Raw genomic sequence first — 23,923 nt, 5'->3', positions numbered from 1 at the left:
AATAAACTATTTGGCGCCTAAACAGGAAAGATTCTCTCACAATGTTTTGATATTATTTCAACTTGTCTGAAGGAACAACAAAGCATCTTCCCGAATGTACATCTGTGCATCCTGAACCAAGGAATCTTGCACGAGAAGACCATGCGAGGTCCACCTAAATCCCCAGGCCAACAGAATTTGAACCCACAGCTGGACCATGCTAACTGCAGTACCAACATGGATAAAGGTCGATCGGTAATGCATCAGCATTCACTCAGCAGCAGGAAAAACAAGACTTCTTTTATTGTAGTTTAACTTTAATCATGCTATGTTTTAATGTCTCTGTAAAGCACTTTGAATCACCTTGCTGTCCAATTGTGCTTTACAAATAAACTTGCCTTGCCTAGTTCATTTAGCAGCACGTCAGTTTTATTTTAAGATTATCAGTTGATCCCTAATTACATTTCTCCCGAAAGTGTGAAAATATGAGGCCAATTGGCCTCCTAAACTCAGATGCAAAAATCCAATGTAAAATTCTTGCAAAAAGCTGGTGGGAGGAGACCAAAACGGATTTATCCAAGGCAGACAAGCGTTTCACAATGTCAGGTGCGTCCTGAATATCCTACTCAGCCAAAGAGCGGCGAAGAGCACAGCCTTGCTTTCACTCGACGCGGAGAAAGCCTTCAACCGAGTGGTCATATCTGTTTGAAGTGCTGACGCGCTTTGGCTTTGGAAATAATTTTTGCAAATGGGTGAGATTGCTTTATACAGAACTCACTGCAGAAGTTTTAACCAATAATATGGTCTCTGAACCCCTAAAGATTTGGAGAAGTCGCCCGCAAGGAAGCCTTCTATCCCCATTACTGTTGATTCTTGCGATTAGGACGCGAACAGATGTTCACGGAGTTTTGGAAGGTCGGGTGGAAAAATAGCTTTTTGCCGACGACGTAATTTTGTTTCTTAAAAATTTGAATAGCTCCTGCTTGGATAGACTTAGAATCCCGCTCGGTGAGATCTAGCCTTCCACTGGACCTTTTTTTTTGTATTCAGTAGATCGGAAAAACAGACAATCGTATTGTATCAAATATGATTGACATTTGGTTTGAGGCTTGTAATGATCTGACCGTCAATCCGTCTCGGTCACGTTTCAGTCCTTTTTGGGGCAATGATAACTTAAAACCAGGAATTAACGACCCAGGATTTCAAATGTGGGCTGAAAAGGGACTAAGGAAGACACAAGACATGCACAGAGTTGAAGATGTACTTACGTCCTTGAAATGTCAATGAAATTTAGCATCCTCAAAACACATTTCTTCAAATACCTTCAAATTAGGAGTTTTATATCATCCTCTCAAAAGCATTATTTGGACATACGTATTACATAGTCTCTAGAGAAAGCAATTTTAAAAAGTTGTTACGATAAAGGTTTAATTTCATCCTTGCACAATTTATTTATATCTGGGTCTGATGGATCCTCAAAAGATAAATTAAGGCTGCGGATGGAAGATATAGGTGGTGAAATACCACAAGACTGGAAAGATGCATGCAGGAAAGCTCAGAAACAAACAATCAACAGCAATCTGAAACTTAGTCAATATAAATGGCTGATGTGCTCACACTAACCCGTCAAATTACACAAGTTTAATAATGACATTCCTGATACATGTATTCAGTGCAATGAAGCAAAATGAGCGTTATACCACTGCATATGGGAATGTATGAAAGTGAAGTCCTTCTGGCAAGGTATTACTAACATGGGCGATAAAATATTGGCTAAGAAGTTACCATTTGACCTGAAGCTTTATTCTTCTGGGTATATATCTAACTACCCCACACCTACAAAGTAAAGAAGCTAGATTTGTAGATATGTGTATATTGGAGGCCAAATGCCCCATTTCCCTCAAGTGGAAAAACATTCATGCACCAAGAATTGGAAGAAGGATCAGAGAGATGGTATCAAATATGATAATGGGAGAAAAAAAACAAAAACATATCATTAGACAGAGACAACATATTTTTGATGACATCTGGAGACCCTTTATACTTTTTTTTTTTTTTTAAACACATGACATGATGTTGGAAACTGTTGAAGAGGCTTTGAGGGGGTAAAATATGTGGCATCATGAGAGGCACCCTTCAGTGTTATAAATGTTAATAGTATGCGTTAGTAACCCTAACCCTAACCCTTTTTGTCTATTTAGCTGTATATGATTTATTCACGTTTGTTCTTATATTTTTAGTGTTTTACTTTTTTAGTGAGGGGGACAGGGAAGGGAGAATAGGGAGAAAGGTTTGCTGTTTTTTGAATGTAATGATGTCTTGTTTGACTTAATGTAACTTGCAAACAAAACTAATAAAAATACACTTGAAAAAAAGATTAACAGTTGAGGATAAAGTGTATATAATTTTATGTATGAAATCAGACAGGAACTATACATCCTCCCACCAATATAATAATAATTAAAATGGCAGTTAAATTTCTTTCAACAGAACAAAAAAAAAAAAAAAATAGTAACATTAATAAAACTGTCCATTACATCCTTTGCCATTTATTTCTGTAGGGATGCACACTGCATCTCACAGACTGCTGTGATCTGGCAAATCATCTAGAAGTGCAGGGTTTTTTCTATAAATATATGCATTAGGGTCATCATCAAGCTTCACCAGCTCAGCCAATGAGGATACACAAGGATCATGATCGATCAACATAGCTGGCAGATGGGAGGATTTGCGCTGGATGCGGCAGGAACGGCGGACTGGGGTCAGAAACTTCAGATCTTTGATGTTGCTCTTTCTCTGGGATGCACTGGTCTCACCTTGGATTGTCTTCTTGACACTGTACACAAGTGTTTGAAGGATAAACAGCCACCGCACCCAAAAAAAAAAAAAAAAAAAAAAAAAAGATACTATTATATGTGAAAAAATAAAAATCAGTTATTGGCTATTAAATTAATGGCAGAATAATTTAATAGCTGCTGCATTGCCTAATTTAGATAAAAATTTAAATTAGGCAATAGCATATCCTCACCTTTGCAGGTATGGAGTCGTCCTCACGCTGTATTTTACAACAGAAGCATCCCTCATGGTTGGTGTAGTCTCCATCACATCATCACTTTTTACTTCTTCTTCATCATCATCATCATCATCATCATCATCATCTGTCTCCACTTTGTCTTCACTTTCTTCTCTTTCATCCTTCACTTGCTCAACCTTCAGCTGCTCACAGACATCCTGCAGAATTTCATTCTCCACCTCTTTTGTACATTCAGTCTCCTGTTCATCCTTCATTTCAACGCCACACTCATTTGACACCTGTGAGAGTTCTTATGGAGGCAAAAGTGACAAGCTCAGCAGGAGGCATCTGCATGGAGTGCAACAGTGAGGATTTCTATTCACTTTCAGAACAGAAATGGGGGGGAACCCTGCACACAGCTGAACTTACCATCATTGCATCTTGAGGGTGTAGACATGGCCTCTAATGCATCACACAAGTTCACAACAACCTGCAAAATAAACAAAAAGGGCCTGTTTTAATTAAAGAAAGATAATATTTTAATGCAGCAAAAGCAGACGCAGTAACTCCGTTTCCTTACATCATCTATTCTGTCCTGTGGGACAACAGGCAGAAGTGAATCTGAGTTGTCAAGCAGGTCCAGGGTGGTGTTCATGATTGCTGGAGTTTGGTCGCAAGTTGCTATCTCTGCTACCTGTGTGTCTACACAGTTAGAAGGAACGGCAGCAGAGTCTGGCTTATGTGCTTCCCCACTGGATTCAGATTTGCACTGTGTGGCAGGCTGAAGATCCATGCGAAACTGGGATTTGAGATCAGCCTCAGCTTTTGAGACTTTGTTTTTTTGGGGTAGTGTTGTCATGGCTGGTCTCTTGAAGGTTTTGCCCTTGGAAATCTGCCATGCAGCCAGTTTAGCTCTGCAGGCAGATCACAAAAACATTAAACGTTTAATGTTGAAATGGGACATCAAAATGTGTGTACAAAGAGGAACAAAAATGTTACCGTCTCTCCTCTGCAGTTTCCATGGTAGTTCTGTACTGGCTGAGGGTGCTGGAAACAGAGAGCTTATTGACCTTCTTGTCCGTGACTGAAACCTTTGGCTTTGAGTTCTGCGTCACACTTGCTCTGGTAGGAGCCACGGTAGTGTTTCTGGAACCGGCACTGGGAGCAGGGCGAGCAGAGTAGGACCCAAAAGGAGGACGGCTTCTGACAGCAGGTTTGGGTCCTACTGCCTTGGATCTTGTCGGGGGTCTAGGTGGGTCAGCAACAGATATGGACTTGGGTTTTGTTGCTTTGGGTGCTGACAGTTTGCAGCCTTCCTGGTCCAAGCTCGCACTTGACTTCCAAATAGATCCAATTTTTGACTGTATAACCTTGCCTTTGTACATGCCAAGAGCATGTTTGGATGTAGGCACAGCAGTTGGTGGCTTTGGAGCATCTGCAACCATTTTTTTGTGTTTCAGAGCCTGTTCTGTTTGGAAGGCCTGACTATAGGTTTGTTGCTGTGTGACATTTGAAGCAGTGGTAGCTCCTCTTCCATACTTCAGCACTGTCCTTACCAGTGTTCCACCATCAGATGATGACTTTGTGTGAGGATCTTTGGCCTTAGCTTTAAGAGGACAGCTTTTTGCCAGCTTCTCTTCTTTTTCATTGCCTTTAAGGTGAAATGGAGCAGCACATGCTTTATCCCTTTTGATGAAGGGCTTGCTTCGATCTGCAGGGTGAGTATTCTCCTTGTTTCCCTGATATGAATAAAACAATAAGACCATTGTGTTCAAACTTCACTTGGCTTCAGTGCAACATTAAAAGCATTTCATGTAATGTTCATGAGCCTAAACTTACTTTCTTTTTGATATGGTTTCTTCTTGAAACCGTGGCATCCATAGTGAGGTGTCAAAAAAAATGGTTTAATCAATGGAGATTTCTGGAACGTGAACAAATATGATCAAATCATACAGATGAATAAAATAGGTCATGACAGAACTAAGCATGTCTGGGTTACTCTGATACTCAACCCAAAGGTGCCACACAGTTAGCAAAACCTTGAGATTTCATAACAGGTAATAGTTGTTTCCATGAAAAAAAAAAAAAACATCCAACTACATCTACCCCGTCCGACATTGCATACATCAAGTAATTGGTCACAGCATGGTTATTGAAAAACAAAGAAATTAGTGGTGAATTGGACACATTCAGTGATGAAGCCGAACGTTTTTGCTTTGTTTTGTTTTTTTTTTTCTTCCTTTTTTTGAGCTCATAAGCTAACGTCAGTTGACACCAAGCGTAGAAAAAAAAAAAACAGTTATGCTGCGGGTATGAAGCATTAGCAGTAATTTTACCCCAGTGCCCTGGCTATAACTAAGCCTGTGATATATAGAAGCTCAGCGAACAGCACACATTATATCAGCAGCTTACCCCGACGGTGTAAGAAGAAAGCCCCTCCACCTCCAGAGCTGAACACGCCGTTTGCATCTCCCAGGAAAAACACAGTGGATTTGAGTTGGAGCTGCCGCGCTCCAATTGGTCATTGTAGTATCGCGAGAGACAAAAATTAACCAATAGAATCTGCCCTGACTTAGAACGCGAATTGGAGAAGACGAGCCTCACCATTGCATCCCCTTCCTTTCAAATGTTTGAACCCAAATAAGATTCCACTGTTACCGGTCCACAGCAGCAGCTACGCCCTAAGCGTTAGAGCAGAAACAGTAAAATAAAGGTTAAAAAAAAAAAAAAAACTGGATGGAAAAGGAGGTCACAATTTTCATTGAAGACATTAGATTAACAGAAACACTTTTTATAAGACACTATTACAGGTAACACAAAGATCAATTACATCTTCAGGGACTACATCCATGCAAATAATTAATTCACAGTCGCAACGTGACTCATGATTGTTATAAGATGGCCTGAATATAATTGGCATTTATTTACATGTTATGACATGTTTGCAACATGTCACAACATGTTTTCAGTTAGGCTTTGAATGAAAAGACCGCTGAGGATTATGGGAACGCGCCCGCGCATTGGCGGCACGTTAAATCCTCCAAAATTGTTTGTACAAGGCAGTTAGCCTTCAAAATAAGATCAAAAGGCTGGCCACAAAGTGAAAGTTTTATTATTTATTTATTTGTTTTATTTTTATGCCTGACATTTATGAATAAATGTATCAAAGATACGAGGACAAATTAAGCGATTGAGATTTTACACGGACTGTGGACTTCGACTTGATCGAGTTGGCATATATATTTTTTAATTTTGTATATTAATAGTAAAATCCCATTAACTTCATCACTTTTGTAAATGCACTTTATTTTTGTTTTTATGTTGTGCGTTTCACAATTTGCAATCATCCATCAAATGCTGTCATGCGTTTTATTTTGAAATCACCAATCGGAAGTCATGTTTGTGACTGCTTGAAAGCTAAGTTAGCTACCATCAAGGGGACCTCACAGATCTTTACAAAACAAAGTTTTTTACACTCACTTACAATGCAGAATCACTGCGCGGTGCCGAATTGCACTAGCAGCAAATCTGAGTCTCACCCGCTCTTCAGGTTTCCTCATGATCCGGAAAGGTAAGTAACACCAAAGCTAAAGCTAACAGGACGATGGCTGTCATGCTTCGCGTGTTATTTGTAAATGAGATAGCGTGTGTTGAAGCAATACACAAATCAGCAGGAATATCTCTTTGGTTCAGTCCATGTATTGCCCTGCAGACCAGCGTTTCACACGTTCAAAGCCATTTCCTTTTCTACGTGCAAAACTTTATTCTTAGGTCTCAAATGTTCACGTATCATTGTTTTCTTAAATGTATGGACGTTAGACTACTTGGCTTCTTGTTCCTGTGTTATACTTTTGATATCCATCAAATGTTAAATATTCATAACATTAAAATCCTCGTGAGTCAGAGACATTCAAGTCATTCCTAACCTATGTAAGTGACCAACATTTCTGTTGCCTTAAGCATATCACTTTGGTTTGACCTGTCCTTTCAGATCGAAGAAATGGGTTGAAAAATGCCAGAGGACGGAGCTAATAGACAAAACACCAGAGCAGCTTCACAAATACTACAGAGTGTGTGGGAAGCATTTTGAAGCATCGATGATTGAGAGTGTAAGTTACATTTTCAAGTTGCAGAGGATGATGGAACTGAAGATCGTTGAAGATTTTTAATGTAACTGCTTTGTCTTTAGTCTTCTACATTATTTTCCCAACAATTGAATACATGCTTGCGTTAAATACATGTTTAACACAGTAGGCTAATATTCTTGATGCAGTTCTGTATTGGGCTATAAAATTAACTTGTTTGTTTTTTCTCCTTCCAGGATGCTCAGCGAACACTGTTGAAAGGTGATGCAATGCCAACTATCTTTGAAACGCAAAGCCAAAGTCAAAACGGACAGGTGAAACGCAACAGGGAGATGGTGGGTGAAGAGTTGTGGTTCAGTAGTTTAAAATGGGGAAAAATAATTTGAATTCTGCAGTTTGCAGGATTAAGTTGTCTCATGTCTTTATTTTTGTAGACCAAAGACGACGAAACAGAAAACAGAGGGAGGAAAAGTAAGTAGAAATAACAACACACACAAATTTGGTATAAGATGAATGACTGACTTGGTTTCTGTCTTGCAAATGATTTCCTTTTCCTTTTAGAAATGAAGAAAACTCAAGCAAACACGGTTCATGCAGATGCCCAGACAGCTGTCCCAGAGGAAGATGAATACAAGCAGTATCTCAAGTCTTTATTTGAAGTTCTGGTGCTGCTGGGAGAGCAAAATATTCCTCCTACTGGACCTAGTGACAGAAAACAGGATGATCTTCGTGAAAGCAACTTTCAGACATTGTTAGATTATCGTATGAATTCTGGAGATGAAGTCCTAAAGAAGAGGTACGATGTGAATCAGGAGTGCTGCTCCTCAGCTCAACTCTGTCAGTTGATCGAGGCCTGTGAGAAGTGCATCCGCAGTAAGCTAGTGGAGGAAGTTCAACAAAACAGCTTCTTCTCATTACTCACTGATGATTTGGTAAAGATCTCAGGAGAGTGGTACCTTCCTGTCTTTGTCCGATTTGTTGATCAGTCTAACTGTCCACAGGAGAGGTTTTTTGGATTCCTGTGCTTTGAAGGAGATGGAGACGTCCTGGCACAGAAACTGCTGTCTGAAATGACTGAAGGATGGGGTTTGGATATGGAAAAGTGTAGAGGTCAAGCCCACTCCTGCACTGGGACACATTTTAGTAAAATAAAAACATTTTCTGCTAAACTGATTGAGAGGTATCCACAGGCAGTCCTCACATTGAGATCTACTCGTACACTGAATGTGTCACTGGCCAGTGGAATGACTCTGTCAGGGGTTCAGCTCGTCATGGCCACTTTGAATAAGATTGAGTCATTCTTTAGTCAATCCAAAGAACTGCAATTAGAGTTGGAGCATGCTATTACGATTTTCTACCCAGACAAAGAGCAGAAAGCCAATGAGCTGAAAGAGATCTGTCGTACGAACTGGACCAGACAAGATGATGCATTTGAAGTGGCAGCTGACATTCTGGAGGCACTTCTACTTTGTGTGGACAGCGTGCACGACAATGAAGACATGAGATGGAATGATCAAGTCACACACAACGCCCTAGAGATTTCAAAAGCACTAGTTGATTTTGAGTTCATCATGGCCTTGGTTGTGTTGAAAAACATAATGACACTTACTCGTGCCTTTGGGAAGAATGTGCAAGGAAAAGCACCAGAAGCCCATTTTGCTGCAGCAAGTTTAAAAGCTGTATTGCACTCACTGAAGGAAGTTTCTGACAACATTGACGTGTATCATGAGTTCTGGAATGATGAAGCAGTTAACCTAGCAACTGTGATGGAGATCTCAGTTAAGGTTCCTCGGTCATTCTTGAGGAAGCATCACTCAGAATCTGGAAACATTCAACCAGATAGTTACTACAAAAACCACTTGTCTGTTCCTGTGATAAACCACATCATGGAAGAAATGAATGAGCTCTTCAGTGAGGACCACTTGAAGTTTCTGAGATGTCTGTCTCTGGTCCCTGCTGTTATAGAGCAGAATAAGTCAACTGAACCTGAAGAGGAGAGTGTACAGGCGTTTAAAGATTACATCCCCAATGCAGGAACCCTTTCTGCCGAATTACACTGTTGGTGGGTTAAATGGAGCAAAAAAGGCAAAGGTGAAACTTTTCCTTCTGATCTCCATGAAACTCTACAGCAAGCCGACCTGAAGTTTTTCCCCAACGTGCTTGCAGTCCTGAGACTGACTGCGATCCTGCCTACTTTGGCTCTGGAGGACAGCTGCAACGTGGCTTATAAGCGCTTCAAGATGTACATGGAGAACACAGCAGACAAATGCAAAGCAAAAAGTTTTGCTCTCCTGAACATAAACTATGATGTCAAGTATGATCTGGATTCAATGGTAGAGGTCTACATGAATACATACCCTGACAGCAGAGAGTGAGTCAAGACACTTGTGACATAGTAACCAGGCCTCCAGATTATCCACTGTTGTTAAATAGTTGTGTGCAGATTGTGTTATCTTGATCCTGTGTATCTTGTCTATTCCCTAGCTCTCTTACTGAAGTGTTTTGTGATCAAACTGAAACTGTAAAAGAAGTCAACGCTGTACTAAGTGTCACGTAGACATCAGATTTATTTTATTTTTTTGTATTTTCTGTCAAACCAATAAGTGTCAATACTCTTACACATTTGATTAAAATTTGCTTGTGCTAAGCCTGATGCATGCATTTTCTCCCAGAATACATTGATTAAGGGGATCGACCATGGGACCGTCATTGTACATGTAAATAAAGCAACGCAAGCTTTTTTGGTTAATAACCTTTTGTGAGCATCATTCTAACCTAATCCGAACCAAGCTAATCTATGAAAAAGATTTTTGAAATACAGTAGAAGATGTAGGAATTAAACTAATTTGCTACAGGGACCACTGTGCCCCAAATCATTGTAATAGTGTCAGAACCTCCTGAAAGGTTGCCCTGTCCATGCATTTTTCAGAATCCTGCTTGCTCTTGTTTATGTATCTGAATTAAGTGTATGCTTGTGGGCCAAACAGCTGAGTCACTGTCTGCTCTTTGAGTCAGATTTCCAGCATAGAGTTACATTTTAATTATTGAACAGTAGAATAAATATTTGGCATATGTACACTGTTTGGAGCAGTGGACAAATAAAAATTCCTTTCAGCCACAGCCATACCAAATTCAGAGTAAAAAGAACAATGCACCGGTTGTCACAGTTTTTATGGTAACTGGTTTGTCCGTTTACGTCTGGAATTAGGAGTTGGTGTGGGAGATCTGGTGCTTTTCCCCGCTTTGTTCGTCTGGGATGGGATGGAAGTTATCTTGACGGGGAGACTCTTTGGTCGGGCCCGGCGGGGCCACTCTGCCCTCTGCCGGGGACAATTTCCTACTGCACGGTGTAGTTCCTGTTTGGTGAGATAACACGCTTTCGGCGACTCTTGGCTCATCAGGCAACATCAACTTTTGAAAGCATGGAACTAGTGGGTTCTTAATTTTCCAAAGAGGCAGTAAACGAAGCCAGCACCGAGACCTAACTGTATAAGCTGCAGGTTGTACCCGGGGCATGACTCTGTAGACTCTGCTCTAGGTTTGCTCATAGTAGGCTTGCCAGCTTGCAACCGTCAGCTAAGCTAGCTAAATTGCAGTCCAAAATGACTGACTGCTGCGCCGCGCCGAGCTGTGATTACCAGCAAGGGGATTCAACCACTTCACTTTTCAGCTTCCCTGTGGACGCGGAGCGGTAAGAGATGTACTTATTTGTTCCAGCCGTGGGTTAAAACGAGCCACCGTGCATGCACAATGAATGTGTTAGCTATCCACAGTTAGCTGTAGCGTTAGCTTAACATCATGTAGGCTAACAGTGACACAAGTCTGTCGAAAATGGCGCAGACTAGTTACTCTTCAAAGAAAAAATGGTGTGAAATAGACTCCGTTCACTCATTTAGGGTCGAAGACGGACACTGGCGTGTGATATTGACTCCATCAATTTATCTTTGTGTCCAGTCATTTCTCAAACCCAAGAGAAACCATACTTAAAAACTTTTTGTGCTGTAATTTAAATCGCCATCGGTACACGACACCTACCGTCTCAGCGATGTGTAACGTTAGGGACTGACGTTAGCTCGGGAAAAATAAAATTCCGCTCATCAATGGAGCTTTTTTTTATCGTTCCCTTTACCCCACCAAACTGACTGATTTCAACATTTACGCTGCAAAGCAGCTCGCTGCGAGTAAGATGAGGTGAAACTATATTTCCATCGATTTAACAGGTGATGCCCGTATGAATAAAAAGCGGTCTAGCGCCTCCCTTTACCCTGTTGCTGCCTCATGTATGGTGCTGTTCGTTTCACTCAGAGATCCCGGTCATGTTACATAACCACAGACACACTGTTTGGCTTAAATATCTAATTGAATAAAAATAATCTGAACAGGAAATGTAACCTCTAAGGCAGAGGAAAGACTCCCTCTGAATACATCACGGGGTCTGGTTCTATTGAAAGCCCAGCCCTGATATGAGTTAGAGTTGTTTCTTTGGAGCCACGTGCTTGAATTTTTTTAAACGGCTATACACCTAATATTGTCTTTGATTTGGCCAACGAAATTTCATTTGCCATTGGACATTTCATCCCAGGCTTGTTCTCTGCCTAGAGGTTCACAGAGAGAGAGATGAGGAAAATGAAAAAGAGGGCTGTAAATGCTTTCCACTGTCTTATCACAGTGAACACCCAGCTAACCAGAGCGAGATCTGTGTCAATCAGGTGTACCTGTCAGATTTTCAAATAAAGCTAAATGTTTCAGACACGACCCCATAACGCCATATTTCAACTCCAGAGTTGTGAATTGATTATATTTTTGTCTTAAATATCTTGGTCTTACATTTGCTCAGTGATGAAGTCCTTTAACATAACTGACATTTTTAGCTCAGTGTTAGTTAGCAATGTGTTAGTTAGCAATGGTTTGAACCAAGGTCAAATCATAGTATTTGTGTACCTTATGTACCTTAAGTTCTGTTTCACACAATCAGCATATTGAATGGATTAAGATAAGAGAATGAGGTCACCCCTTAATAATGATTCATTAAATATTGTAGCTATACTTTTTGTTACAAACAGTGCCCCTCCCAAGTGTTATAACCTGGTTAACCAGCCCAAGTAAGAAGTCTATCTCTAATAAATACGTCTAAAGCTGATATTAATATCAAGTGTCAGCATGCTTATCATTGTTATATCAGTGCAACAGAGTGAACAGTTTACATCACAGAGAACTGCTTTCACTTTGGAGTACTCAAACCATTGAGAGCTCTGATCGTGGATTTTTGTCAAGTCACAATTTAATTTATTTAGAGTACAGTGGATAATGTTTACACATTTTGCCAAATGCCTATTTTAATTCATTCATATTAGTAAGTTCATTGTTGTGATCCTCACAATTTATGCCCCACCCTCTCTTATTTTTTAGCTGCAAACAATGGCTGAACAACTGTCGTCGGCAAGATTTGTTGTCGGAGCCTCCAGAGCAATTGCACAAGTTGTACAGTCTTTGTGCAAAGCACTTTGAGCCCTCTATGATCTCTCATAAGGTAAGACACGCATCACTCATCATCCCTTTGCATGTTAGAGTAGAGGACTATTTGTCATACTGGGCTGTTCCTAGTGAGTCAATTCTATAGGCTAATCAAATCCTCAACAGTTCTAAGGTTATTTTCCAAGTTTTCTGTCCAACCTGAGTTTGCAGTTTCAGTCACAGCTGGACACTTTAATAGGATTAATCCTATCCTTTTTGAAGCTAATAATGTTTAAATACATAAAAATAAGTGACAAGTGCAATAAATAAATGATGTATTCCAATGAAACTGTAGCGACAATGTTGAGTTGTTAGAACACTCAGTTTATACAGTGTATCAACCCCAAAACCAAAGAATAAATTTAACAAATAAACAGACTTCACTCTCATACATTCCATTGTGTTGAGTTAATTTTAAATGTATCAAAATTAAAAGTAAACAGATCCAAATATTTTCTTAAGCCACTTTAAGATACCTGCCAGATATCTTGGGGAAAACGGGACAGTGTAAATTGTTTTTGAAATCAAGTCATTACAATTATCAGCTAAAATATGGTTTGTAATATAATATAGTTAGATGTCCTCATTTTAATAATTCTAGGCATAGCATAAATACTAATCTCCTTCTTTTTCCAGAGTGCCTCCAGTTGTGTCTTAAGGCAAGATGCTGTTCCAACAATATTTGACTTTCCAACTCCTGCGAATAATCAATCAACTTATACCAGGAAACGTGCTAGAGATCCTGTAAGTGTTTCTATGTTTAAAATGATTGCAAATTAATTGGTGCAAATGGCCGCATTCTTCATCAGATAAAAAGATGCAAACATTTAATCATGCTTTTCATCTTCATAGTCAGAAGAGGAACCTACTTCTGTGAAGAAAACAAAAGGTAATGTGACTGCCTAAATTCATCCTAACATATTATAAAACATTCTTTAATTTTAGTCTGTATTAACATTTGTATTCTTTTGTTGATTTTTGTCATTGCATTATTGCAAATCATCTCCCTCTTTCATTCAGAGAACACAGTAACAGTTGACGTGACTGAAGAATTTTCTGGAGAGAATAGTTCATTGCCTGAACTGCAAACAGATGGCCAGCCACAAGAAGATGAGCCCAGCTCTAAAGCAAAAGAGACTTTAAAAGTGTATTTTAAAGAAATCCTGGCACTGACTGGATTTAGCATCAATGGGGCAAACATTAATGCTGATGAGCCAATTGGAGGTGCCAGGGGTCAACAAGCTCTCAATCGCATCTGTGTGGAGAAAATTGACAAGAAAGAAATCCTCCAGTTCAGTGAAGACCTCATGCGAGAGGAGATCCAGAACAGCCTGAGACAGGCACGATTCTTCTCCATTCTGCTTCAAGATGTGACTACCATAGAGGGAAAGGAGCAGATCCCAGTTTTCATTAGGTCTGTCACAGTAGCAGGCTTCCCACAAAAGCACCTCATTGGGTTCCTACCATGTGACATAGATGCAGAGAATCTGTTTTACATGCTTCTCTCTGAATTGAGAAACAAGTGGGGACTGAGGATGGAGCACTGCAGAGGACTTACCTATCTGGTAACAGGGAGTATGTGCCAGAAAATGCGAGACCTTACATGCAGGGTTCTTCAGGAGTTTCCACAAGTGGTTTTGTCACCAAGTGACCCATATGCCTTCAACATATGGATCATTCGCTGCATGCCTGTGCCCACCATCCAAAAGGCAGCAGACAGTGTAGAGGAGGTGGCCTCGTTACTCAGGAGAAACCCGGAGCTGTCCAAACGATTGGAGGGAAATATCCAGATGACATATGGCCATCTAAGAGGGGAAGTGGACAGGATCAAAGCAGCAGTCAGTGGGAATTGGGAATATAGCACTGATGCCTTCCAGACTATGTTAGATATTCTGGAGCCATTCTTGAACTGCATCAATGAGATGATTTCAAAGGTAGATGAAGACACTGCTGAACAGATGGCCAAACTCAAGCCAGTTTTGAAGAATTTCAATTTCATCATCACACTTGTTGTTCTGAAGAACACACTTTGTTGTGTGAGCATACTCAACTCAAGTCTCAGGGGAATAATTAGCATCAGCAGTACCTTGCAGTACACAATTTCAAATGCCTTAAAGCTGGTAAACAAATATCAACAGGAGCTTGCAATATTCCACAGAAAATGGTTTTCAGATGCAGTTGGTCGAGCCAAGAAGCTGGGAGTGGAAGTCACAAAGCCAGAGATTGACCAAGGAAACACAAGCGAAACACCACTAGAGGACTTTTACAGAGAAACTCTGAGCCGGCCTGTCTTGCAGTATCTTGTTGCAGAAGTGAAGAGGGTGTTCAGCACTGAGATGGTGAGGATTCTCCGCTGGCTCTCATTAGTGCCATCTTACATGGCAGACCACAATTTCAGCATTCGCAGGGATAAAGTAGCAGACGCGAACTTGAACAACCTTGCAAGGCCTGATACATTCTATGAAGAGCTGGGTTGTTGGGAAGTGAAATGGAGGCATGCAAGCAAACGCAGAATCCTACCAACTACTGTGTTTGCTACACTCAAGATTCCAGACATTGGGTTTTACCCAAATGTGCAAAGCTTGCTGAGGGTCTTGGGCACTGTTCCATGTGTAAATGCAGAGGCTGACGTGTATGGTCAATACCATATGGTACTGGAGCGGTGCCACTCCTACCTGAGAGCCACACCAGTGGACCAAAGACAGTGCAGCATGGCATATGTCTATGTGAACCAAGATGTGCACTTCAGTGTTGAACAAATGGTGGAGTCATATGTTCAAAAGCATCCAGACATCTTGCAGTTGCTACAAACGGTGTGTAGATTTTCACAAGCACAATTTATTTGAAATTTCATTGCTCACTTTAAGGTAACTGGACTATTTGTTTGTTACAGGATGATGACACTAAAGAGAAGATTCCCAAAGGTGAGAGATTTTTTATTATTGCTTGTAAGCGAAATCAACATGCAGCAGCTGGTAGTTACAGACAAAGCTGGTCCAGCCAATTAATCAAAAATAAACTATTCAGGAAGTGATGTTCCCAAAATACAACTGGAAAGGTTAATTAATAAAGGCATTACTGTTCTTAAAGGTTTAAAGTTAAAATGTGTGAGGGAAATGTTTTGAACTAGTTGAATAACTTTTATGAATAAGAACATTTTTGTTACACTTCAATGTCTACGGCAGTCTGTCCCTTAGTATCTGGCAAGATGAAGTAAGCTCTTCTTACACAACCATTCACACTTTACTTTGCAGTGGCAGCCCATGGAAACCATGCTGAAAAAGACACAGAAGAGGAATTACAAATCATAAACTTGGAGATGGACGCTGAAAGGCTTGTGGAGATGAAATGTGCAGAGACTGATAGAGAAGCTCTTAAATCTGCCTTACAGGCTGCAGTGACTGCTGCATATAGCAGTCAATGTAGGCTGCAAAGTGACATCCCTCCTGCTCAGGATGGAGAGGTTGAGTATGTGACAAAATCTGAAATGAAAGAAGTTCTCACAGTGTGTGAGAATGCTGTCAGGGAGGGAATCCTCACTGAAGTGGGGAGTTCATTCTTTTCTCTGTTCATTGACCGTGTTGTGAAAATGGGGGAGATGGATCATCTTCCACTTTTCCTGAGGTTTGTTGACAGTTTTGATGTCATGCGACTGGAGCTGATGGGATTCCTCGAGGCAGATCTTGATTGTGATGCCATGGTACAGCGTCTCCTGGAAATAGTTACCATCGAATGGCATCTTGATTTGAACAACTGCAGAGGTCAAGCATACCTAGGCTCTGGTGACGTCTCCTACAAGCTGAAAGCCTTTGCCTGCAAAGTTCAGGAGAAATATCCTCTTGCCATTAGCACACACTGCTCTTCCTACTCTTTCAACACATGGTGGTCAAAATCCATCCCAGTGCCTGCTGTTAAAAGAGCCTTGGACATATTTGAGGAGGTTTTGATGTTTTTCGGTAGCAGTGCTACTTTGGAGAAACAGCTTGACCATGTGATAGCTTTTGGTCTTAGAGAGAGCTATGAAAAGGTGCAAGAGTTACAAGGGAAGTTCTGTTCACTGTGGCAAGAGAAGCACGACTCGTACGAGGTGTTTGTACAGATGCTGGAGCCACTTGTCGAATGTCTTGAGAAAATCAAAAACAACCCACAGAGATGGAAACCTTTTGTGTCTGAACAAGCCGGGTCACTTCTCTGCAAAGTGGTGGAATTTGATTTCATCATTGCCATGGTGATCTTGAAGAACGCATCCTCTTTCACTAGGGAGCTGAGTGCATGTCTCCAGAAAGACCACTTCAGTGCAGCATCCCAGCTTTGTCAAATTGGTGGTATTGTGGCCACTCTGAACCGAGTGAAGACGAATATGAAGGTGTTTCACCAGAACTGGTTTGACGAGGCGTGTGCAATGGCACAGAGTTTAAGGGTGCAGACCGAAGTGCCAGAAAACTCTGCACAAAGGGAAAGCATGATGAAACCTGTTGGGTCTTACAAAGATGGCTTAAGTGTGCCCCTAGTAGATAATCTCATCAACGCAGTGAAGGATCATTTTTCAGAAGACCACAAAGAAGCCCTCAACTTCCTCTCCTTGATTCCGAGCTCAGTCACGGTGAGCTACATGTTTGAGAGTTTGAAGTCAAAGCCTCCTCTCTACAGCAGCGATCTTCCCGATGCTGACAACTTCTTCACAGAGCTATGCTGTTGGAGGGTAACCTGGAAAACCAAAGTGGCATCCGTTACCATCCCAAACTCCATATTTCACACACTTCGCCTGCCACTAATGCAGTACTTTGGGAATATCAATGCACTGCTGAGGATTATGTCCGTACTTCCTAGTACAGTGCTGGAGGACTGTGGTGTTGTAATGCGTCACAAGAAATTCCAAGAGTACCTGAGAAATACAAGTCCTAAGGACAGGTCCTCATGCTTGGCTATGCTGCAGGTGGGCACAGACTTCAGCAGAGACCTGGACCGCATGGTCACCCAATGTTTAAAGGTTACTCCACAAGCTTTGGAGGGTATCTGTCTGGTATGTGCCTTTCTTTTACTATTATTAATTTAAGTGTTCTATTTCTACTTTGTTCATCTACCCTTTATATCATTCAGAATGACTAATTTTTATTTACCTTCATATACAGGACAAGGAATCCAAAAGCTTCAACAGAAACTCTGAAAATAATATGGAAGGTATGATTGTTGAGATACAGTTTTTCAGTATTTTTTTAGCAGCTCATAAGTTAATAACAGTTAATTAATGTTAATGTGTTTTCTGTTCTCCCTGATTTCTTTAGTTGATTTTGTCAAGGAGGAAGCAGACGATCACAAAATTGAACAATCCTCTGACAAGATAGAGGACCAAGACATGAAACCAGCAGATGAGAATGGTCACACAGGGGATAATCGCCAAAGTTTGGCCACAGTATTCAGACTGGCTGCGCTGTTGGGGAAAAAGAACAGCAGTCTTTCTCACCTTTCAGATGATGACAGAGAGCTTTTCATCCAGGAGCTTAGCATGTGCCACTGGTTTGGAAGAGAGAACAAGTGCACTCTTTCAATAGGTGATGATGAAATGGTGAACCTCCTCATAAATGGAATCAGGGATGTCATACTCAAGGAAATACAGGAGTCTCCATTCTTCTCACTTATCACTGACAAACCTGTTAAAATTGCCAACAAGACACATCTACCTGTTTTTGTCAGGTACGTGGGAGAGTCTGCCCCAAAAGTAGAGTTCATGGGTTTCTTACCATTTGATGAAAACTGTCATATAGATACACAAGCAAAAAACCTTGCAAAGATTCTCACTGAAGAATGGGGCTTACCAATGTCTCATTGCCGTGGACAGGCATTCATGCACTTGGGCTCAGGTTACCAAAGCCTGAAGAAAATGTCTTTGGATTTCCTTAAGAGTTATCCACTCTCTGTTGTGACACCCAGTGAGTCTTGTGGCCTTGCCCATTGGCTGGCAGGAAGTGTGCCTTGCCCTTCAGTTGCAAAAATGTTAGATATCGCAGAAGACTTGCTGCTGTTCTTTGATGAATCTCCTTGTCTGGAGGGACAGTTGGCAGAGGCGGTTGATGGGCTTTTAAATATGCCAAGAGAGGCCCTGGAGGAAATTCCAGAAACATGTTGCTCAAGGTGGAAAAAGAGAGAGGACTTCTTTGACATACTCAGCGACACACTGGAGGGTATTCTCAGCTGCCTGGATGCTGTTAGCTCAAGCACAACAGGTGCCCAGTCCATGCATGCACAAGTTCTCTCCACCGCTCTCAGAAATATGGATTTCATTGTCACCCTTGTGATTCTGAAGAATGCTTGTGCTCCTCTCCGTAACTGTAGCACTGTATTCCGCTGTGGAAACCCTGCTGACATTCTGTGTGAAGCGGAAAAAATCCCCTCTATCATCGAGACACTCAACAAAATGCTAGAAAATGTGAGCACCTTTCACTCCACTTGGTTTGAGCAGGCCTTCCAGCTAGCATCCAAGGTAGCCCCTGAACACGTGTGCTTCTCAGAGGAAGCCAACCACTATGAATCTCCTGAATTATATTACAAAGAAAATTTGAGTGTTCCTCTCCTCAAAAGTCTCATTGATGAAATGCAGTACAGCTTTTCAGAAGGTCACTTGAAAGCACTGTCGATCCTGTCTTTGCTGCCATCCTGCAATCCACAGCCTGTTTTGTCAGACTCCACAGACAAACCATTCAGCCCCTACCTGAAAGATCTTCCTGAGCCAGAAGCAGCTGAGCAGGAAATCAATGCCTGGGCTTCTGTCTGGAGTGAGCAATATCAGGATGTTGCTCCTCCAACATCCATCGCCGAAACACTAGTCCATCCTGAGTCAAAGAATCACCCAACTGTCAGCTTACTGCTTAGACTCGTGGCTGTTCTGCCGAGTGTTAGCATGGAGTGTGACCTGATGAAAACCACGCTGAATTCCATGAGGGATCTATTAAAAAACACTTTGTACAAAGGAAGTAGAACAGATCATGTGTTGCTCCTTTCTCATAGTTCAACACTGCAGAGACTACCAGAAGTCATTGAGAGGTGCATGGAGGTGGATGTAGAGAGCCGTCCATGTCTATCCCAGGTAAATCAAAAATGCTTCCTTTTTCAAATATTTCAGATATATCTCTAGCTTCTGCGATAGACAAAACAATCATTTTAAAATCTTCACTCTGGATTCTGGCATCTTGTTGTGGTTTTCCTGACATTTTAGACTCCATAAAAATTATTAATCAAGAAAATAATGATTAAATGTCCAAGAAAGACATCATCTGTTGTTTGCTTCATACTTTGCTTAGTCATTGTGTTGTATGAGGTCTCTTAACAAACAATTCAATCACTATGACATAACCACAACTGTTCTGCATATTTTTAAGGTGATGGGAACTCTGCAAAGACTAAAGCTGGACAGTGGTAAGTGCATATATGATAACTACAGTACAGGCCAAAAGTTTGGACACATCTTCTCATTCAAATAAATAGGAAAGTGTGTCCAAACTTTTGGCCTGTACTGTCTATATAAGTGTGTAGTTCTGGTTATGAGAAGACCATACCATTAACAAAATGTGTATATACGTCATTGACTTTTTTCCTTCCTTGATATCAGGGGCCGTGGGAGTAAAAACAGAGGTACCAACAGAATTGCAATCGTCGAGTGGAGCAGGTGATCCTGCTGATGGAGAGGTGAATGTGGCTGATAATGAAGTGATACTGGAAGGACCAAGAAAAGCTGTGTCTTTCTACGAACCACAACTACGTGAACAGATCCTCAAGGAACTCTGGGACTCTCAGTTCTTCACTGTTATAACTGAGCAAGCTGTTGAAATTGACAGTGAGCTCTATGTCCCCTTATGCATCAGGTACCTAAACAAAGAGGACATCCAATGTGAGGAAACACTGGCTTTCATCCCTTACTGTGAAGACCCAGTTGTGCTTGCCGATGCTATTGAGACTGCCCTGTCTGAGAAATGGGGGCTCAACATGGAGTACTGTAGAGGGCAGGCCTCGCTGAGTGTGGGTGAAGTAGGAGCTCAGATGAGGGCTGTAAGTTTGGCAGTAGGTCAGAAATACCCCCAGGCTGTAAGAACTGTCAGCTCTGCATTGTCTCTTAATGTATGGCTGGCCAAGTCCTCTCCTGCTGAGGAGGCTGCTGATGGGGCAGTCCTCATAGGCAAAATATTACATTGGCTCACAGAGGATGCAGAACGCCAGAACAAATTGGAAAACATGATCATTCACATGTTCCAGCACGATGAAGGAAAGGGCAATGAGCTGAGGGACAAACTCATCAAGAACTGGGACAAGAGTCATGACATGCATGAAGTGATGGTAGAGATTCTCGAAGCCGTCATGCTATGCTTAAATGAGCTGAAAGAGGAGGGAAGCATTTCAAACCAGCAGCAAGCATCACAGTTCTTCAATGCAATCAGAAACTTTGAGTTCATCCTATCAACAGTTGTGCAGAAAAACGTCTTGACTGTAACTAAAAAGCTAAGCCAGTCTCTTCTGGGCAAGCCCTTAGATATGCTACTTGCTGTGAATAATTTATCCAATCTGAAAGCATCCCTCGGTGAACTAAAGGATGATATTGACACCCACCACAAGGCCTGGTTTGACGAAGCTGTCACTTTGGCTTCTAAACTCCATGTCACAATGTTACATTCAGTGCTTCTAGAGCCATTGAGTGAGCTTTACAAAGAATCATTGAGCACGAAAGTTGTAGAGCACTCATTTGCAGAGATAGATGACCTCTTTACAGAAAAGGTCTTGGATACGTTGAAGTGTCTGGAGATTGTGCCTTACGCAATGTCCAAAGTAGAAACCAGCATTCTTAGTGGTCTTGTTTTCCGCCTGTACAAGGAGGACTTGCCAGATCAGGCCTCCCTTCACTCAGAGATGAAGTCATGGAAGGAGAAATGGTTGGATCCCTTGGCTGGCTATCTCCCAACTACTGTGCTTGATACCCTCAAGACTTCCCAGATAAGAAGTTTTAGTAACATTGAGACTCTCCTCAGACTCCAGGTCATTTTGCCTTTTTCAAGGAGGGAGAGCAACTTCAGGCAAGGAAGAAAAAGCTTACAGGAGTTCATACAGCAGGAAAAGAGATCCCTCACTGAGCTCCATCCTCTGTAAGAGCCACAGGTCTTCCATTAAGGTTAGCAGATTTGAGTATCGCGTTGAGATGTCACCTCCACCATATTTAAGAACTATTGTGTCTCAGTCCTAATTGAGCCTGAACTCAATATTTCTATGTACATTGTTGATCTAAATTCTTTGAAATTTCCTTTTGTTGTTTTCCTGCAAACCAGACCCATTGTTATGTTTTTTTTATTCTGTAGTTTGTACAGTTGTACTGCCCAATGGGACCAATATCTTGGCAAGAAAAGCAATGCCCCAATGATGGTTATCAGTGCTTGTGTGCCTTGATGCAAAACTAATAATTCAACCCATGTATTATGGTAATACAGATACAGAAAAAGTGTCCCATTGGCATGTGAAACAACTCTATTTTTTATCATTACCAAAAATGAACAGACTTGACTTCTGTATCGCTGTCATAAATTCATTATAATTATTAAATTGCACCCTTATCTTTCCTGGGCACAAATAGAAATAGGTAGTTTGATCATGTCTTCTGATTTCCCATGTTTCCTGTCTCTTTGCAGGAATGAATTTGCTGTAAACGTATCTTTGAAAGAATGTTTCCTTAATAGGAAAACCTTCATATATATATATATTTGTCAGAAAAGTAATAAAATACTTGAAAAATATGCTCTTTGGTTTTTGTGTTTCATGTTTTGCTTTTTAAGATAGATGAACATTGTACTCATTCATTTGGTGTGAAGACTAGTCAGAACTGAAGTTTAACACAAGGTGGCGCAGTGAAGCTGTAATTTGCTTAATTTGGACCAGACTGAATTTGGGAGGGCAGCACTGTGGTTAGCGCTGTTGCCCCACAATAAGAAGGTCGTGGGTTCAGTTCCTGGCCTGGGGCCTTTCTGTGTGGAGTTTGCACCTTCACCCCTTGTCAGCGTGGGTTTCCTCCTACTGTCCAAAGACATGTTTGGGTTAACTAGTGACTCTAAATTGTCTGCAGGTCTGAGTGTGAGTGGTTGTTGGTCTCTGTGTGTTGGCCCTGTGATGGACTGGTGACCTGTCCAGGTTGTACTCCACCCTCACCCAACGTGAGCTGGGATTGGCTCCAGCACCCCTCGCGACCTGGAAGTGGTAGAAGATGAATGAATTTGGAAGTAAAAACAACTAAAAATGCTTCTACTGGTGCCAAACCATTGAACTACACTTAGTTCAAAGTTGAATCAAATAGCTGTAGGGATGGCACTCCCTGTTAATGCACCGTTCACACATTTATAAGTTATAACCATGTTAGGAAATGAATGTACAGTTTGAGGCAGCCACCAGTTCATTTTGTAAGGCTTAAAAGAAGATGATTTCCTAAATTAGCTGTGATATTTGCATGGTTGGTTTTAATGGTGCTCTCAATGCATTTGAACTAGCAGGACTATGCTGCCGGTGTTAATGATTGCTGACTGAATACAGGCAATCTGCCCTCTACTTCGGGCCATGATTCATGAAATAAAAATTCCCCAGATGATTCACTTAGTGATCAACAAGGATGTGGTTTTAATGGGGGGGGCGATTAATGACATATCATCACAACACTATCTAGAAATGCGATAAATATTATTTACTGTTACTCTTTGTCCTCAATGTTCATTAGCCTTTGAAATGCTTGGGGTGTGAGAGAGACGGGTTTGGCCAGAACTTACGGATGATGCAAATTGTTGCTTTGGGGCTCCATTGTTGCAATTGTGGTCTGGTTAATATGTAATTTCTGGGAACAAGTGGTATTCTATAGGTCAGCTGTCGGATCGTGCGCTTTTTGTCAATTATTTGCTATGAATTTCAATCTGGTGACTCAGTCTTTGGGAGGAATTTTAGTAACACCTTCTGTAGTGACACTAAGAAAGGCTATTGTCATTTAATTTTCTTTATTGAGTCCGTCCATTTGATCAATAAAATTTGGCCACTGTTGGACATTAATAGTCCAGGTTTTATGATTATTTTAAAAGCTGCAATAAATAGCTTTTGTTTATTCTGTTTTGCTTAGTTTATTTTCTGCAGCAAACTGGTAAAAAGCCGAAAACGTTATGTTTGAATGAAAGACCGTGGTAAGTGTAGGTTTTGGACGGAGTGGACCTGCTCGCCCCTGAAATTTGAAAAGAAATCCATTGTGCAACTTTCAAAGCCCTACCACATACATGCATTTTGTGTTTGTTGACATGAAGCCACCCGGGTTTTTTCACAGATAACC

The 23,923-nt window shown here is 41.1% G+C and overlaps 3 protein-coding genes across 3 annotated transcripts; 2 read left to right on the top strand and 1 right to left on the bottom strand.

Annotated features, from left to right (window-relative positions):
- Positions 1-2,023: 2,023 nt before the first annotated feature.
- LOC115054404 (cytoskeleton-associated protein 2) lies at positions 2,024-5,447 on the bottom strand. Its single transcript, XM_029519634.1, has 7 exons — positions 5,405-5,447; positions 4,832-4,913; positions 3,992-4,731; positions 3,573-3,906; positions 3,422-3,482; positions 3,008-3,302; positions 2,024-2,815 (listed from the first exon to the last, which is right to left on the bottom strand). The coding sequence occupies exons 2-7, from the start codon at positions 4,871-4,873 to the stop codon at positions 2,557-2,559; spliced, it is 1,731 nt and encodes a 576-aa protein (XP_029375494.1). The 5' UTR covers positions 4,874-4,913; positions 5,405-5,447; the 3' UTR covers positions 2,024-2,556.
- Positions 5,448-6,399: 952 nt separating this feature from the next.
- On the top strand, positions 6,400-9,725 carry thap12a (THAP domain containing 12a). Its single transcript, XM_029519616.1, has 5 exons — positions 6,400-6,563; positions 6,984-7,101; positions 7,314-7,412; positions 7,512-7,548; positions 7,639-9,725. The coding sequence occupies exons 1-5, from the start codon at positions 6,478-6,480 to the stop codon at positions 9,450-9,452; spliced, it is 2,154 nt and encodes a 717-aa protein (XP_029375476.1). The 5' UTR covers positions 6,400-6,477; the 3' UTR covers positions 9,453-9,725.
- Positions 9,726-10,446: 721 nt separating this feature from the next.
- LOC115054602 (uncharacterized) lies at positions 10,447-22,354 on the top strand. The gene is made up of 11 exons (XM_029519872.1): positions 10,447-10,768; positions 12,487-12,607; positions 13,228-13,335; positions 13,444-13,480; positions 13,612-15,404; positions 15,485-15,515; positions 15,846-17,614; positions 17,724-17,772; positions 17,877-19,675; positions 19,968-20,004; positions 20,198-22,354. The coding sequence occupies exons 1-11, from the start codon at positions 10,680-10,682 to the stop codon at positions 21,721-21,723; spliced, it is 7,359 nt and encodes a 2,452-aa protein (XP_029375732.1). The 5' UTR covers positions 10,447-10,679; the 3' UTR covers positions 21,724-22,354.
- Positions 22,355-23,923: the final 1,569 nt, after the last annotated feature.

The sequence above is a fragment of the Echeneis naucrates genome, chromosome 14, assembly GCF_900963305.1.
Source record: "Echeneis naucrates chromosome 14, fEcheNa1.1, whole genome shotgun sequence".
Lineage (NCBI taxonomy): Eukaryota > Metazoa > Chordata > Actinopteri > Carangiformes > Echeneidae > Echeneis > Echeneis naucrates.
This window is presented reverse-complemented; position numbering and strand designations above follow the sequence as displayed.